Consider the following 15,977-nt stretch of genomic DNA (forward strand, 5'->3'; position numbering starts at 1 on the left):
CAATGGCGAGAACGTGCGTAGTGTGACAACCTTATAAAATGCTCAGACGAGTACATAAGTCACTGGGAGAATTCCCAGAGATGACAAGGCATTTCTCCCACATCCCTTTAGATAACATTGGTCCACTAGTGCCACCAGAAGGGTATTGCTATATATTTACCATGGCCAATAGACACATTTGGTGGGCAGAGGCAATTCCAATTAGTGATATCTCAGCAGAGACAACAGCAAGAGACTTTTTAACAGCCTGAGTATCCCATTTTTGCTGTCCAGCTGAGGCCATAATGGGTCAGGGATGTCACTTCAAGTTGATACTGTCCCTTAAGCTTTCCAAGTAATGCAGTTTCCAATGTCAACTAACAACCAGATACCACCCAGCAAGCAATGGGATGGTGGAGCACTGGTGCAGAACCTTAAAAACTGCACTTACAAGTCATGGAAACAGGCGGACCTCTGTATTGCCACTGGTTTTACTGGGCCAGTGCACAACATGTAAGCCAGATCTCAGAGCATTGACAGCAGTTATAGTTTGTGGAGAAACATTACAGCTACCATCAGAGTTTCTTTAGCTACCAGTCAAGACAGAACTGCCATATTTACTGTAGCACATCAAAGTCTAAATATCTCAGCATCCTGCCATGGGGAGCACCAAGACCTTAAAACACCCTTTCACATAATGTTAAGAAATGATGCCCTGTTCCACCATACTCTGGGCTGTCCAGAATTTTATAGTATGATAATGTGTAAAGACAAGCTACTGATGGTGCCACACAAATCTGGCATATTTGCTAACACTGGGCACTCCAGTAGAACAACAGGAAACCAAGGACTCTGCATCGGCAACTTCAGGTCAGACTTGTGGTAAGACTGGGCATACAATCTGAAGTCTCATCCTCACTGCAGATAACAAACCTGCAAGAAATCCTGGAGATGCCAGCAGTCTACACCTGAGCAGGCTGACAAGTGCATTATGAGTACCCTCACCTTCCAGAGGCTCCAATGTACCGCAGTGGGCTTTAGATTAAGATCCAAAAATTATTTTATCTTTTTTTTGGAATGCAAGTGTAGCTTATTGTCATATTTTCTCTTTGCCTTTACGTTTTACAGTTCCTTGAGTACTCATGTTCTTATAAAGTTGTTTTCCAATACTGTGAAACAAATCAGTTAAATCAAATATCACTGACTCATTGGATCAATATTATTGATAATTTATGATTACTATTGATAATTCATTGTTAATGTATGAAATGGAAACAGTTCATAAAATTCGATTCTCAATATTAATACATTACTAGGCTTACTATAAATCTGTGAATGGTTTCCTCCATTTTGCAGAACATGGTATGTAATTTACTTTTAGGAAGAAAAAGATAGGACCCATCAGATCTTTGGTCAACTAAGGCAATAATTTTGTGCTAATACTGTTCACTAATTATGCTTTGCATAACGTGATTTTTAATTTTTAAAATTTTAAATGTGGTGTTCTGCTTGTCAATTAATTTGAGTCTTAACTATTTCAGGCATAATTGGTGTTATCCTCAAATATGTTACACCTCTCACCATTGTACCAACAGTCTCATTAGTTGGTTTGTCCCTCTTTGAGAATGCTGCTGATGCAGCATCACAACACTGGGGAATATCTATGGGGTAAGACATTAACCAGCACTTTTTTTTTCTATACAGTGCTCTGAATATTCTTGATGTTGGTTTCTTCTTGTCATTAGTCAGTTCAAGATCTTGGAATCTCTCCTTAATTTTTTAGGGATAACATTTTAACTCTGGGATAGAAAGCTAACACTCACAGATGAGAATGATATGTTTCAAAAATGTTACAGAACTGTGAACCTAGCACTGTAAAGGAATTTTAAAATTATTGTCAGATAGTTTTCTCATTAGCACAAACAATTTTTCCATTGAAATTAGAATGCTTTTCAGTGTTGCAGTAGCATTTTTTCATATCTTAATGGCATTTAAAACAGTATAATGATTTCTACTATTTTAAACAGTAAACAAATTTCAGAAAAACAACCCGTTCATTTGCAACAAGTATGCTGAGAGAAAAGGACATCATATTTGCTGTTGTCTGTAGAAATGATTTATTTCACAATTTCAGTTTTGGCCATAGGGCCATTATCAAGTGGTACTGCAAAAGCTAAAAAATATGAAAAACAAAGTACATTATAAAAATGGTGAAAATAACACATCACTTACATGTTACTTCAGAACATGTCAAAATATAAAATCCTCTGACATGTCATCATCAGAACCAAGCCTTTTTACTGTAGGAATACAATAACATCAAACAAGCACAAAGCTCTGTACATTGTGAAATTATATTAATTACATGAAGCTTACCAACGTTAATGTGCTTAACGTAAATTGCTATAAATTAATGTTCCGGACTTCAGATGTTGTGGCAGGCATTGAGATGGGGAGATGTCTACTAACAGTAATTCCACCTCAGTTTACCTATCTTCATCATCTGTTGTCTTTGGCAGAAAATCCTCATCTGTATCCAATAAGTCACTTCCTGATTCAAGATTTGCATTCTCCAGAATCTGAAAAATCCCTTCATTAGTAAGACCAGGTCAACACAACATAAATGAAAACTCTTGTCACAGGTAACAAATAGTATGTAACTGGTAAGCTGAGTAACAGCAGTAGCACTGCAAATATGACCAAAAAGTTACGTTACAATGTCCAGCTTTGAGATAGTGATTGTTGGCCAGAGCAAATTGCAGTGCAGGTACCACTGTAATTACGAGAACAACAGTATTTGATAAAGGAGTTGAAATTTCTATTACATCATGAAAATTCAGAAAGTTACCTACTGTATTGTCAAAAAAATTGGTGAATGCCAAGCAGGCTTTAGACCAAATGGATCCTGTTGAGGAAAAATTCTTAATTTAAAACTAATCCGTAGGCACCAAAGGATTTCTAGTAACAATATTGTATATACATTTGTGGATTTTAAAAAGGTCAACAGCTTAGCTAATTGTGAATTTCTTTTCCAAATATGAAAGGAACAGTGGCTAGATAAAAAAACTCTAACACTGATTAAGGAAACATTAAATTCATGGTACAAATTTCTGAACAATTTGATATAAAGACCTCTCCCCATTGCTGTCTAACTGTGTTTTGGAAAAGGTAATTATGGAATGGCCAGAGCAGAACTCGAGTCAAAATACAGAACAATCAATCAATTTAAATAGAAGTAATATCAGAGCAGGTTGCCTCACCTTTGCAGATGATCTGGCAGTTTTAACTAGGGATATTAGAACAACTCAAAAACAAATTTAAATTCTTAAAGAAGTTGCAGAAAAAGTAGGACTACAAATATCACTCGAAAAAATGGAATATATGAGATGCAACAAACAAACACCAAAGTTCTTGACCATGAAATATGGCAAAATAAAAAGTGTTTCTCAATTTAAATGCTTGGGGGAAATTGTACAAGAGAACGGTCTGGAAAAATCTGCAAACAAAGTTCGCTGTCAAAAAATGGCAATTGCATTCAACTTAACACAAAATATTTACAATAAAAAAATCGCTTTCTAACTTAGGCATTATAGCACTGTAATCAAACCTGAATGTTTTTATAGAGCAGGAGCAGAAACTTTTAAATAGAAAGATGGATATTTAAAAAATTCAAAAGAAAGAAATAAGGATTATTAGGCCCCAAAATTACTGATGGAGAGACTTATAGGCTGAGAAGTAATAAGGAAATAGAAGAATACGCAGACATACATGGTGACATGAGAAAATGAAGGCTTAAATGTTATGAGCACATTAAAAGAATAGCACCCACTTGGTTGACAAAACAATAGTAGAATGCTACAAAAACAGAGGTAAGGCCAAACCTGGGCCAATTAAAAGGATCGATGCAACATCATTTCATGATGAAAACTGTGCAGTGGATATATCAAATATGCAACTAACTTCCTTTTCTGACTATGATTACTGCACATAAATGGAATATAACATTATCTGATATTACAAATGAACAGCAGTGATGAGAAAAACAGCTCTCAGTTATGATCTTTGTCTGTCTTATATCCAAATATTACAATAATTCATCCTCTTTACTGAACTGAATCTCCTCAAACTTCTACAGCATTACATTTGAGACAAAAATAGATTTCTACACTTAAAACTTTTACAATTTTTATGTAAATATACACAGATAATGAAGATTGTTGTTATATTTTACTGAATTTCTTCCTAATCTTTTTCAGTGAAGATACCACTGCTGTCTACTGTGTTAGTCATACTGCTGAGATAAGTGTTTTGTAATGAACCTATGCAAAAGTTTCATTTGAAAGTTAACATTCATTCTTCTGTCTGTCTCTGTGTGTGTGTGTGTGTGTGTGTTTTTCATAATGTTCTGTGGAGATAAAACACATTTTCATCATGCCTTTAATTTTGGTTTATCTCATCAAGAAATCCGTGGTGCTTTTTTCCACATTTTAAAAGTATTCCATTTCAGCATTTTTTCTCATCTTAGTTTCTTATATACACCATTGTCTGGTATGACTTTCTGTTATCAAAGTATTCTTTTTCATACAATATAAAAACTGACAAGGAACCCTTTGAGTGTGAGCTCATGAAAGGCCAATGATGTTTACTGCATTCGGTGCCCCATATATTGTATACCATTCAACCGCAATATTGGCTCCTAATGACAATGGAGGACAGGACTGTGCACTCTACCCTTCCCTCAGATCATTTGTTGATTGTCACTGACTTCAAAATTAACGCTTTTAATACGCTTCAAGAGGAGTAAGATTTACAATAAGCTTTTTTTACTTATCTTATTTTCTTGTAGTTGGCTCCAGTTCTTCATGTCTAGGGGCTGATTTTTTAAGCTGAAGTTTTTGACTTTATAGGTTCTCATGGTTCTGATTGATGTAGTAACTACTGAAGATACCTAGCTGAATGTCTTGCACAGTTTGTAACTCCCAAGGAATTCACCTTTCGGCTTGATGGTGTGAACCTTTGTGACTACATCCATTTTGTGAAATGTAATACACACATTTCGTAGACAGTTGATGTCTGCATCTCCCAACCATTCATTTTATGTGACCCCCCCCCCCAACACACATGGTGAGCCATAAGCAGCTAATATTTTTCCTGTTATAGTGTTAACACAACATGCTCAAATAAGCCTTACAAAAGATTGTACTTGTGACCTCACACTCAAGTTGTTCCTTGTGAATGTTAAAATTATTAATGTGCTTCAAATGCACATGTCTCAATAATAATATATTAACAATGTTCATTAAAAAGACAAGTCTGTGTACTTACCTTTCTACCAAGAAGCTGCAGTGATTATAGTTTTCTGTAATCTTATCTCTCTTGTCAAATTATGATCTATTCCTTATATCATTTCAGTTTATTTCATTTGTGTCATGCTTTTTAAAAAAGGTAAGACATTTATACAGGGTGATTCCATGATGATGTTCCAAATTTCAGGAATGATGCAGAAGGGTAAATGTAGCAGTTTGTGGTAAAGGACTTGGTCCAGAAACAACCAAGTCAAAAGTTGTAAGTGAAAACCACTCTGACACCTCTAACAGCACATCTCCTCTAATGAAAGCCTTTTTCCTGCCATATTTGGGAGGAGTTGGTACAGACCAAAAACAAAAAGAAATCCCATAAGCATGGGCTCTAAAGTGTATACCTTAAGTGCTAGCCTTTATTCAGTAGAAGAGATGTGTTTCACAGTAATGAAGATGATGAAGCACTCATAGCTCTTGAAGTGTTAATTTTAGAGACCATGTTTTCTGGACATTTTTTTCTTGTTTTGGTTCATACTACCTCCTCCCAAAATATGGAAAGCAACAAAGTGCTTGCAGTAGAAGAGATCCACTGTGAGAGTTATCTGAACAATTTTCACTTAAAACTTTCAATTGAGCCATTTTTGAACATGTGTTCCATATCTGAAATTGATGCAGTTATCCTTTGCAATCATTCCTGAAAGTGTGTAACATCATCACAGAATCAACCTGTATATAAAAAATATTCAATTTTCATTACAGACACCTAATGAAAAACAAGCCCCAAAATGTAAAACTTTCTTAATTTTGATGATATCTTTTTATTGTTATTACAGGACTATCATCATGCTGACTGTATTCTCTCAGTGCATGCGATCAGTCAGTGTTCCTGGAATCAGTTATAAAAGAGGTCAAGGACTATCTTTGGTCTGGTTCCCATTGTTCAAGCTTTTCCCAGTAAGTCACTGTATTTATCGCTGGAAGCAGTTTGTGATAGTCTTGAATATAATACTTTAATAAAAAACGGAAGAAAAGATAATGGCCATAAATTAAATTTAAGGGATCTTACATATTATTCTTGTATCATAAGAATTTTTAGGTCTCTAATACTATGTCATCTTCAGTTACTATTTCAATTGTTTCAAAGCTCTTGCTTTATGAGGTATCCTTAATTTTATTATACTTTTCATACTGACATGACACCTTTGTTGTCATCTTACAAAATGAGAATATCTTACATTTTTCTGTAGTGGCAGCTATCATTTAGTGGCCTAGTGGTATCTTGGATCTAGATATTTTTCTAAAATAACCTGGTTTGCCTTGATGATACACTAGTATTATTGACATTAAAGCATTGTGCATGTTCTTCATGGAGTTTGGACACTGCTGACATCACAAACTGTTAGAAGCATGTGTATCATTAATCTTCTTTAACCATTCCTTGATCTTACTAGTGAACTCTCCTATAAGTCATTGTTAGGAACCATTATTAAATGTTTTTTTATTGGATATGCAAAATTGTTTATAAGTATTCCCTGTGAGTAAATACCCACTCTGCAGAATTCCTTTATTTACTTCAGCAATTACCTCATCTTTCTCAGGAAGATGACAATGTTTTTCAATGACATGAGCATCCTAAACAAAGCTCATGACAATGTTTTTCAATGACATGAGCATTCTAAATATAGTTCATAATGAACATAGGCAGCAAATGTAGTTGAGTTAAATACAAAATATTTACTCAAGAAAGGTTCACTGCACATTATTAAAATATATTGTGTAGAAAGCAATGTTATTTGATTCCAGGTAGTCATAGGACAAAGTGTCCTGTATTAAACAGTACCAAGCAAAAATTATCTCAAAAAGTTACCAGAACATTTCAATGTACAAGTAGTTGCTCAATCTCTCAAAAAATTAAGGTGAATGGATTCTTGAAGAAGTAATGCCAGCTGAGCATTGACAGACAATTGTCATATAATGCAGAATAGTTCTTTTTTTTATACAATATAGTGACAATTGCATAAAATTGAGAGTTTATGTAGTACAAGAGAGAGCAGGGACATTTTGTGATATTAGCACTGGAAACTACTAACAAGTCAACTTATTCATCACAGTAATCATTTGGTACATGAATTAATCATATTCAGTCTTGTTTTAATCACTGTGGAATTGTTTACACCAGCTCCTCAATCTCTTTTGACCTTCACCCAATTTCTTCCTACAGCAATAATATTCTAAAATCCTGAATACAACTTTTACATTAATTCAGGACTCAGCATTCCACTTAGTTTCTGTATGTGTTAAACATCATACATTTTATGGTGAAGGACTGTTGCAGTTAATTGTCATGCATTCAGTAAATAAGTCACCAATAGATCCCAGATGCTTTGTTTTTTTCTATTCTATTTATCTCCTTCTACATAAATAATTAAAAATAAGTGATTATGTTCTTGGTTGAATGCTACATGCAGAAAATGATAACTTCACCACAAATGATGTCAGAATTTATCAGTGGAGCTCATATTCTCAATTATCTGATATAGAATTATTTGTACAATAAGTAGAAAGACTAATTGAGTTCTGTGACAAGTTTCAGCTAGCAATAGTGAATACTCTGTTCAAGAATCACAAGAGGAGGAGGTATGCTTGGAAACGACTGGGTGATACAGGAAGATTTCAGTTAGATTACATCATAGTCAGACAGAGATTCTGAAATTAGATAAGGTATACCCAGGAGCAGATATAGACTCAGTTCACAATATAGCAGTGATGAAGAGTAGGCTGAAATGTAAGACATTAGTAAGGAAAAATCAATATGCAAAGAAGTGGGATACGGAAGTACTAAGGAATGACGAGATACGGTTGAAATTCTCTAAGGTTATAGATACAGCAATACAGAATAGCTCAGTAGGCAGTGCAGTTGAAGAGGAATGGACATCTCTAAAAAGGGCCATCACAGAATTTGGGAAGGAAAACATAGGTACAAAGAAGATAACCGTGAAGAAACCATGAGTAACAGAAGAAATGCTTCAATTGATCAATGAAAGGAGGAAGTACAAAAATGTTTCAGGAAACTCAGGAATACAGAAATACAAGTCACTCAGGAATGAAATAAACAGGAAGTTCAGGGAAGCTAAGATGAAATCACTGCAGGAAAAATACGAAGACATCGAAAAAGAAATGATTGTCGGAAGGACAGACTCAGCGTACAGGAAAGTCAGACCAACCTTCATTGACATTAAAAGCAAGGGTGATAACATTAAGAGTGCAACAGTAATTCCACTATCAAATGCAGAGGAGAGAGTGATTAGGTGGAAAGAATACATTGAAAGCCTCTATGAAGGGGAAAATTTGTCTGATGTGATAGAAGAAGAAAAAAAAGAGTCAATTTAGAAGAGATAGGGGATCCAGTATTAGAATCAGAATTTAAAAGGACTTTGGAGGACTTAAGATCAAATAAGGCAGAAGGGATAGATAACACGCCATCAGAATTTCTAAAATCACTGGGGGAAGTGGCAATAAAACAATTATTCACGTTGAATGTAGAATTTATAAGTCTGGCGACATACCATCTGACTTTCTGAAAAGCATCATCCACACAATTCCAAAGACAGCAAGAGCTGACAAGTCCAAGAATTATTGCACAATCAGCTTAACATCTCATGCATCCAAGTTGCTTACGAAAATATTATACAGAAGAATGGAAAAGAAAATTGAGGATGCGCTAGACAACGATCAGTTTGGGTTTAGGAAAGGTAAAGGCACGAGAGAGAGGCAATTCTGACTTTGTAGTTAATAATGGAAGCAAGACTAAAGAAAAATCAAGACATGTTCATAGGATTTGTTAACCTGGAAAAAGCTTTCAACAATGTAAAATGGTGCAGGAGTTCAAAATTCTGAAAAATGTAGGGGTAAGTTACAGGGAGAGATGGGTCATATACATATGTACAACAGCCAAGAGGGAATAATAAGAATGGACAACCAACAATGAAGTGATCATATTAAAAAGGGTGTAAGACAAGGATGTAGCCTTTCGCTCCTACTGTTCAATCTGTAAATTGAGGAAGCAATGATGGAAATAAAAGAAAGGTGCAGGAACAGAACTAAAATTCAAGGTGAAAAGATATCGATGATACGATTCGCTGATGACATTGCTGTCTTGAGTGAAAGTGAAGAAGAATTATATGATCTACTAAACAGAATGAACAGTCTAATGAGTACAGAGTATGGATTGAGAGTAAATTGAAGAAAGATGATGGTAATGAGAAGTAGTAGAAATGAGAACAGCAAGAAACTTAACATCAGGATTGATGGTCATGAAGTAGATGAAGTTAAGGAATTCTGCTGCCTAGGCAGAAAAATAACCAATGATGGATGGAGCACAGAGGTATTCAAATGCAGATTATCAAGGCAAAAAGGGCATTCCTGGCCAAGAGAACTCTACTAATATCAAATAATGGCCTTAATTTGAGGAAGAAATTTCTGAGAATGTACATCTGGAGTACAACACTGTATGGTAGTGAAACCAGGACTGTGGGAAAACCAGAACAGAAGAGAATTGAAGCATTTGAGACGTGATGCTATGGACAAATGTTGAAGATTAGGTGGAATGATAAGGTAAGGAGTGAGGAGGTTCTGTGCAGAATCAGAGAGGAAAGGAACATGTGGAAAACATGGATAAGGAGAAGGGACAGGATGATAGGGCATCTGTTAAGACATGAGGGGATGACTTCCATGGTACTAGAGGGAGCTGTAGAGGGCAAAAACTGTACAGGAAGACAGAGATTTAAATACATCCAGCAAATAATTGAGGATGCAGGTTGCAAGTGCTACTCTGAGATGAAGAGGTTAGCACAGGAGAGGAATTCGTGGCAGGCTGCATGAAACCAGTCAGAAGACTGATGACCAAACAAAAAAAAAAGGGGGGGGGATTTTAATGTCCATTTGATTAAAAATTAAAAGAAACAGTGGAAAGTTGAAGATGGAATAAAAACGATATTATGACAAGAATAGATTGCTACTCACCCAATTCCCAAAGAAGGCCTTTTGGCTGAAAGCTCAAATTGTTAGTAGCATTTTCATTGTGCCAGTCTGCAATGCAATGCCTCCTCTATGTGGTGAATAGCAATCTATCCATCCTATAATATTTCTGATTAAAAAGTAAAACATTATGACCTAAAGTAAATATGGTATCTTCTTTTGTTCATTTCACATATATAAAACAGATCCATTTATAGTGGCCAGAACCCATATAAACAGAAACTTTTATGGCCAAATTAACAGCTAAGTTTTTGAATATGAGGAACATTAGCGTAACAAATATCTGAAGCAAACATAAACTTTACAGTTTGTCTTTGTATTTGGAAATATCACAAGTGTCAGCACAAAGATTCAGTATTGTCAGCTCTTCTGAAAGCAACATCAGTTCTGTGTGGCACACTTGTTGCTATGTTGTTACATGATACTGTATTACATAGAAGTATTTCAGTATTTATGCTGTTTGCCTCATCTCCTCTTGTTACTTTATGTAGCTGTTTTATTTAATAAATTTCTAAACACATACTTATCTTTCTTCCCATGTATCTTGCTTCAGTTTTATGTGCAACTGGAATTTGGTTCTACCTATGTTCACTGTCAACTAGCTAAGCTCATTCATACCCATAAAAATAGTGAATCTCTTTGGCTATTGAATTCATTTACCATAACACTTTTTTAGTGTTCTGTACTTTTTACTCTTGATCTATTGTTTGAACTAACTTATCCGACTCTTTTCCTCATTTTATGTTATCTCCTTTTTCACCTTAGTTCTAGAGAAATGGTTAAGGATTCAACATTACATTCCTGCTCACACATTATTAAGAAACAATACGTGATAGCTTCATTCTAACTATAAAAATGATCATCAGGTTTCCATCTCTATGAATTTATTATTTGCTCTCAATAGCTTGTGAAAATTTTAACTTTTCACTGAAACAAGTATTAATGAATGCTAAGTAGGGGTCTAATGTGCAAAATTTTTATATATTGCTAGGCTGCTTTTCATTCTTCATTATTGCAGGTTCTTCTTACAATCTTAATAATGTGGGGTATCTGTGGCTTGCTGACCTTATTTAACGTACTTGAAATAGGCCATCCTGCCAGAACTGACACAAAGATACAAATTCTAATGGATTCACCTTGGTTTCGGTTCCCTTATCCAGGTATTGTATTAGACTAGTAGCCACTGTTTTATGATTATCTATATTCTTACATCAGCTGCCTTCGTTTATTTCTCTTTTAGAAGTGAAAGGGAAAAATTATATTACTTAGTTAAGAGGATAGGATGTTGTTATCACATTTTGAAAGAAAAATAACACATTGAATGTCATTCAGTCTTATAATGGATGTTTCTTGTTTAACTGCAAAGAATTGTGTGATAGCAACATGCTGAGGTTTTAGTGCCAGGCTCCACATGGTCACTTATGTTCTCTAGACTTTTCTATTGTTGAGCTAAGGTAATTCAAAACTCTTCTTACATATATTTTACATTAATTTTACTATTCATCATGTTTATTGCTGGTGTGAATGAAACATTCTTTAAAATGGCAAATACGTTTAATTTGAAACTCAAATAACCAAAGAAAACAAAGGTGGTAATAGTTTGTTACAGCAACACACACACAAATGTAATTTGTAATAGGAAATCCAGGATGGAACAATGACAGTATAATGAAAAGGATAGTTGTTACTCACCATATAGCACAGATGTTGATCACATATAGGCACAACAAAAAAACTTTCAAAAAAAGTTTTTAGCCAAACAGGCCTTCATAAGAATTAGACAGCATACCCACACACACTCACACAAATGCAACTCACAGACACATGATCATGGTCTCTGGCTGCCAAGGTCAGACTCAGTTTAGTGACAGAAATCAATAACTATTATTAACAAACCCTTCGGCACTTCGACTAAGTTGAATTTTTGACAGAAATAGCTTCACCCTGTAAATTTCCTTCCCTTGATGAGCAATATTATTGAAATATTTGATTTCAGATTCTTTAACAACACTGACAACGCCCCCATGTAGGTATGCCATAACCAGAATCAAGTCCAAACCCAAAGGCAGGCTCGTTAATGAAATACAGTGCTTAGCATTGAAAGCACATTTATTACGAACACGAACATGCCACCAGAACAAAGCTCACCCCCTCAAGAGGAGAGCAATTATTCATGGAAACATCATGTTGTTGCATCCTCTTCACTATGATGAGCATCAAAGGTAGACCTTCCCATTACGATTGTCAAATGAATCTTCAGTTTCCTTGAACCTCACCATCACTGATCTGCAACTCTGGGCTATAGCAGAGCTTTATATGGAAGACATGAATGACATCTCTGCTCTTTTGCCTTCATATGTGATCTCTGACAAGTGAAAGAGGTTAACACTGTGGCTGAAAGAAGTGCTTTAGTAACTTTTCTGGTAGTCTCACTTCCCCCACAGGCATAAAAATTAATACTGTGTCTCATGAACCACATCTCACTGGTCAGTGCTTGATGGTATAGTGCCCTAGGTCTGTCTCCTGAGTGGATAGGATCTATATGCGAGCCATCTGCCTTGCTTCTTTGGTTCTGGTGATGACATGTTTCATGTAAGCATCCTGAGTATCATCTGCTTGAAATTGGAAATGTGTATCCAGTGTCATTTCCACCTCACAACTATGGAGCAGAAATAACGATGGGAAACCTGTAAAATCTTCCTTATCTTACTTTTCCATGTTGTATGTGAACATCATGATAGGCAGTATTTTATCCTAATCTGTTTGACATGAACATACATCTGGAGCATATCTACCATTGTCTTCTTAAAGCATTCTGTGAGGCCATTTGTCTGTGGGTGGCAGGCAATTGTCATCCTAGGGGATGTCACAATGTGAAAATTATCTCTTATACTAAGTCTTGACAGGAAGACTTTTCCGTGATCAAAGATAATTGCTTGATGTGCTCCATACGTCAAAATGATATATTCCACAAGGAATTTTACAGTTTCTGGAGCTTCAGCATTCTGCACAGCTTTGGTGACCACATAGTGAGTGAGGTAGTCAGTGCATTACCACTATCCATCAATTTCCATTTGTCGACTTGGGAAAGCTCCTTAAGAAGTTATTACCAATCCAGTAGAATGGTTCTGCTAAAGATATTACTGGTATCACATGCCCCAGAGATAAATGCAGCATGTTCTTACATCAATGTCATTCCTTATGGTGGCTTGCATAGTGTCTAATGGTTTGCTAGAGACCCAGCCAGCAAGACCTGTGCCCGATTCCCTCTAACATCTTCATGAATTCCAGGTCACCAAGTCAGTGCATCATGGAACTACTTGACAGATCATTGACTTCTGATGAGCTGTGTTGGTAAGCAGCCTTTTCCACTCCATCATACAACAGTTACTGTTATACAATGTTCCATTTATTAATTGGAATTGTCCTTTGGTCAGTTCCTCATTTGTCAAGGCTTTTATGATTTTTGTCATTGCTGCTGTGTTCTGCCAAAGGAGTCCTTGAAAGTCATTCAGCATCCTTGTGTTTGCATCTGTTTTTGTATACCATTGTGATGATGCACTCATGAAGCATCAGTGCCCATCTGAACACATCCTTCAGGCCACTCAGCCAGCATTCAGGTGATGATACGTCACTTTAGTGATTGATTTGCCAAACTTGTTAATGGCCCAGCCAACTGCAAGGCACTGTTTCTTGGTTATAGGATATTTGATCTGTGGAGAGTATTCTGGAAGCAGAAACTATTACCTTTTCAGCATCTTCCTGAATTTTTACTAGAACTGCCACTATCCCAAAACATCTAGCATCATTGTGAAGTTCTGTCTTAGCATTCTTGTCATATAATGCTAGAAAAGAAACGCCTCCTTAAGGACAAGAAAAGATCTTTCTTGCACCTTCCACTACCACCTACTCCAGTCTGGCCAAAAGTGTCACCTATCCCATCAAAGGTAGAACTTCCTGTGAAACCACTCATGTAAATCTACAAGCAAAGCTGCAACCACTGCTACATTCTATGTAGGCATGACAACCAACAAACTGTCTATCCACATGAATGTCCACAGACAAACAGTGGCCAAGAAATAGCTGGCCACCCAGTTTCTGAGCACACCATCCAACAATATGTTCTTCATTTCAGTGACTGCTTCACAGGATGTGTCATCTAGATCCTTTCCACCAACAGCATCTTTTGCAAATTGCGCTGGTCGGAACTCTAACTGCAATTTATCCTACATTTACCCTCTTGACCACAACCTTAGTTAGTTGTTGTGCTAACACATCAGCCCCTTCTCTGTTCCCATCCCAGTACTACAGAGCCCTCTATTCCACCAATGCACCTTTCACTTCTCTCCTTTCCTGCTACCCCCCCCCCCCCCCTCCACCTCACCCCCGTCCTCCATATAACTTCCAGACTGCACCTAGCTGCCCTACCCTCTCTCTACCTCGTCCCTACACACTCCCCAGCAGCACTTCAACTTCACTGTCCCCCACCCCTACCCTGCTATCCCTCTCCCTCCCCATCCCAGCCTCCTCCTTGCCCCCCCCCCCCCCCCCCCTCTCCCCCTACTCCAGTTGCATTTCCCATCGTTTACTACTACTCGCAGTCTGGCCTCAGCAGCCAGAGGCTATGGTCATGCGTGTGTGAGTTGCATTTGTGTGAATGTTTATGTGTACGTTGTCTATTTCCAACGAAGACCTTGTTGACCAAGAGCATCCTTTCTGACAGTATTTTTATTGTGCCTCTCTGCAACTCAGCATCTTCACTATATGGTGAGTAGTAACTACCCTTATCATAATATTGTCATATTCCATACTGGATTTTCTATTGTTTGATTGTATGTACGTTATGTGATAAGCATAATTAGTCATTTTTTCAGTGCATTTACTTATATTTTTGTTGGTAATTTCATTGTGTGGCACACAGAGCACAGTAACAAGAACATCACAACTTAACACTTTCACAATAATTTGTTTGCATCAATCCAAAGAGTCTTAAAAGATAAACTAGTTTATAGTACTAAAACAGTCGTACACAGTGAAGATGGAGTATTTATATCTAGATGTGTTTATTTCATGGCAAATATTAGATGAGTAGTTGGTAAAGATGATTTTTTTCTCACTCAGTGAAACTGTCCTTCAGCTCTGGAAATTTTCTGAAGAAGTTAACGTTATTACTTACAGATTTACCATTTAATAACATAGCTCCATGTACTGTGTCTTGAATGGATATTCCCAATTCTTCATGTAAGTCCTTTTGGTGTCCCCTGTCCTTTTTATGTAATATATGAATACCACACGCAATATCATGGAATGGGTGACGTGTTTCTTATGTGGGTGGCTATTACTGATTTGTTATAGTTGTTAATGTGTTAGGTATTTATATATTTTGTTGTGTCTTTTTATGGAAGTCTTGCCCTGTTTGGCCTACATAGAGGGCTTTACAGTACTACAAGCTACTGTGCATCCATGAAGTCTCTCCACAGTGCCAAGCATTGTGTGTCTCACCTTGCAGGACATGTAATGTTGGAAGCACAGTCTGTCACTGTATAAGGTTGGGGCCACATTTCACTGTTAGTGGTTGCAGTTATGCTGGGAGATCGGATTCAACACTGTTACAATTGATTGGATTCAACACTGTTACAATTGAAACCCTTAAATTAATTA

General features: G+C 36.5%; 1 protein-coding gene across 2 annotated transcripts in view; it reads left to right on the forward strand.

Annotated features, from left to right (window-relative positions):
* Positions 1-15,977, forward strand: part of LOC126458270 (solute carrier family 23 member 1) — a 228,800-nt gene that overhangs the window by 182,076 nt on the left and 30,747 nt on the right. For both annotated transcript variants that reach the window (XR_007585605.1, XM_050095196.1), the window contains exons 5-7: positions 1,521-1,647; positions 6,113-6,233; positions 11,335-11,476. Coding sequence is in view for 1 of the 2 variants with exons in the window: in XM_050095196.1 (XP_049951153.1) it covers positions 1,521-1,647; positions 6,113-6,233; positions 11,335-11,476 (390 nt within the window). In the remaining variant the exon portion in view is untranslated. The remainder of the gene's footprint in view (positions 1-1,520; positions 1,648-6,112; positions 6,234-11,334; positions 11,477-15,977) is intronic.

This window comes from Schistocerca serialis, chromosome 2 (assembly GCF_023864345.2).
Source record: "Schistocerca serialis cubense isolate TAMUIC-IGC-003099 chromosome 2, iqSchSeri2.2, whole genome shotgun sequence".
In the NCBI taxonomy this organism is placed as follows: domain Eukaryota; kingdom Metazoa; phylum Arthropoda; class Insecta; order Orthoptera; family Acrididae; genus Schistocerca; species Schistocerca serialis.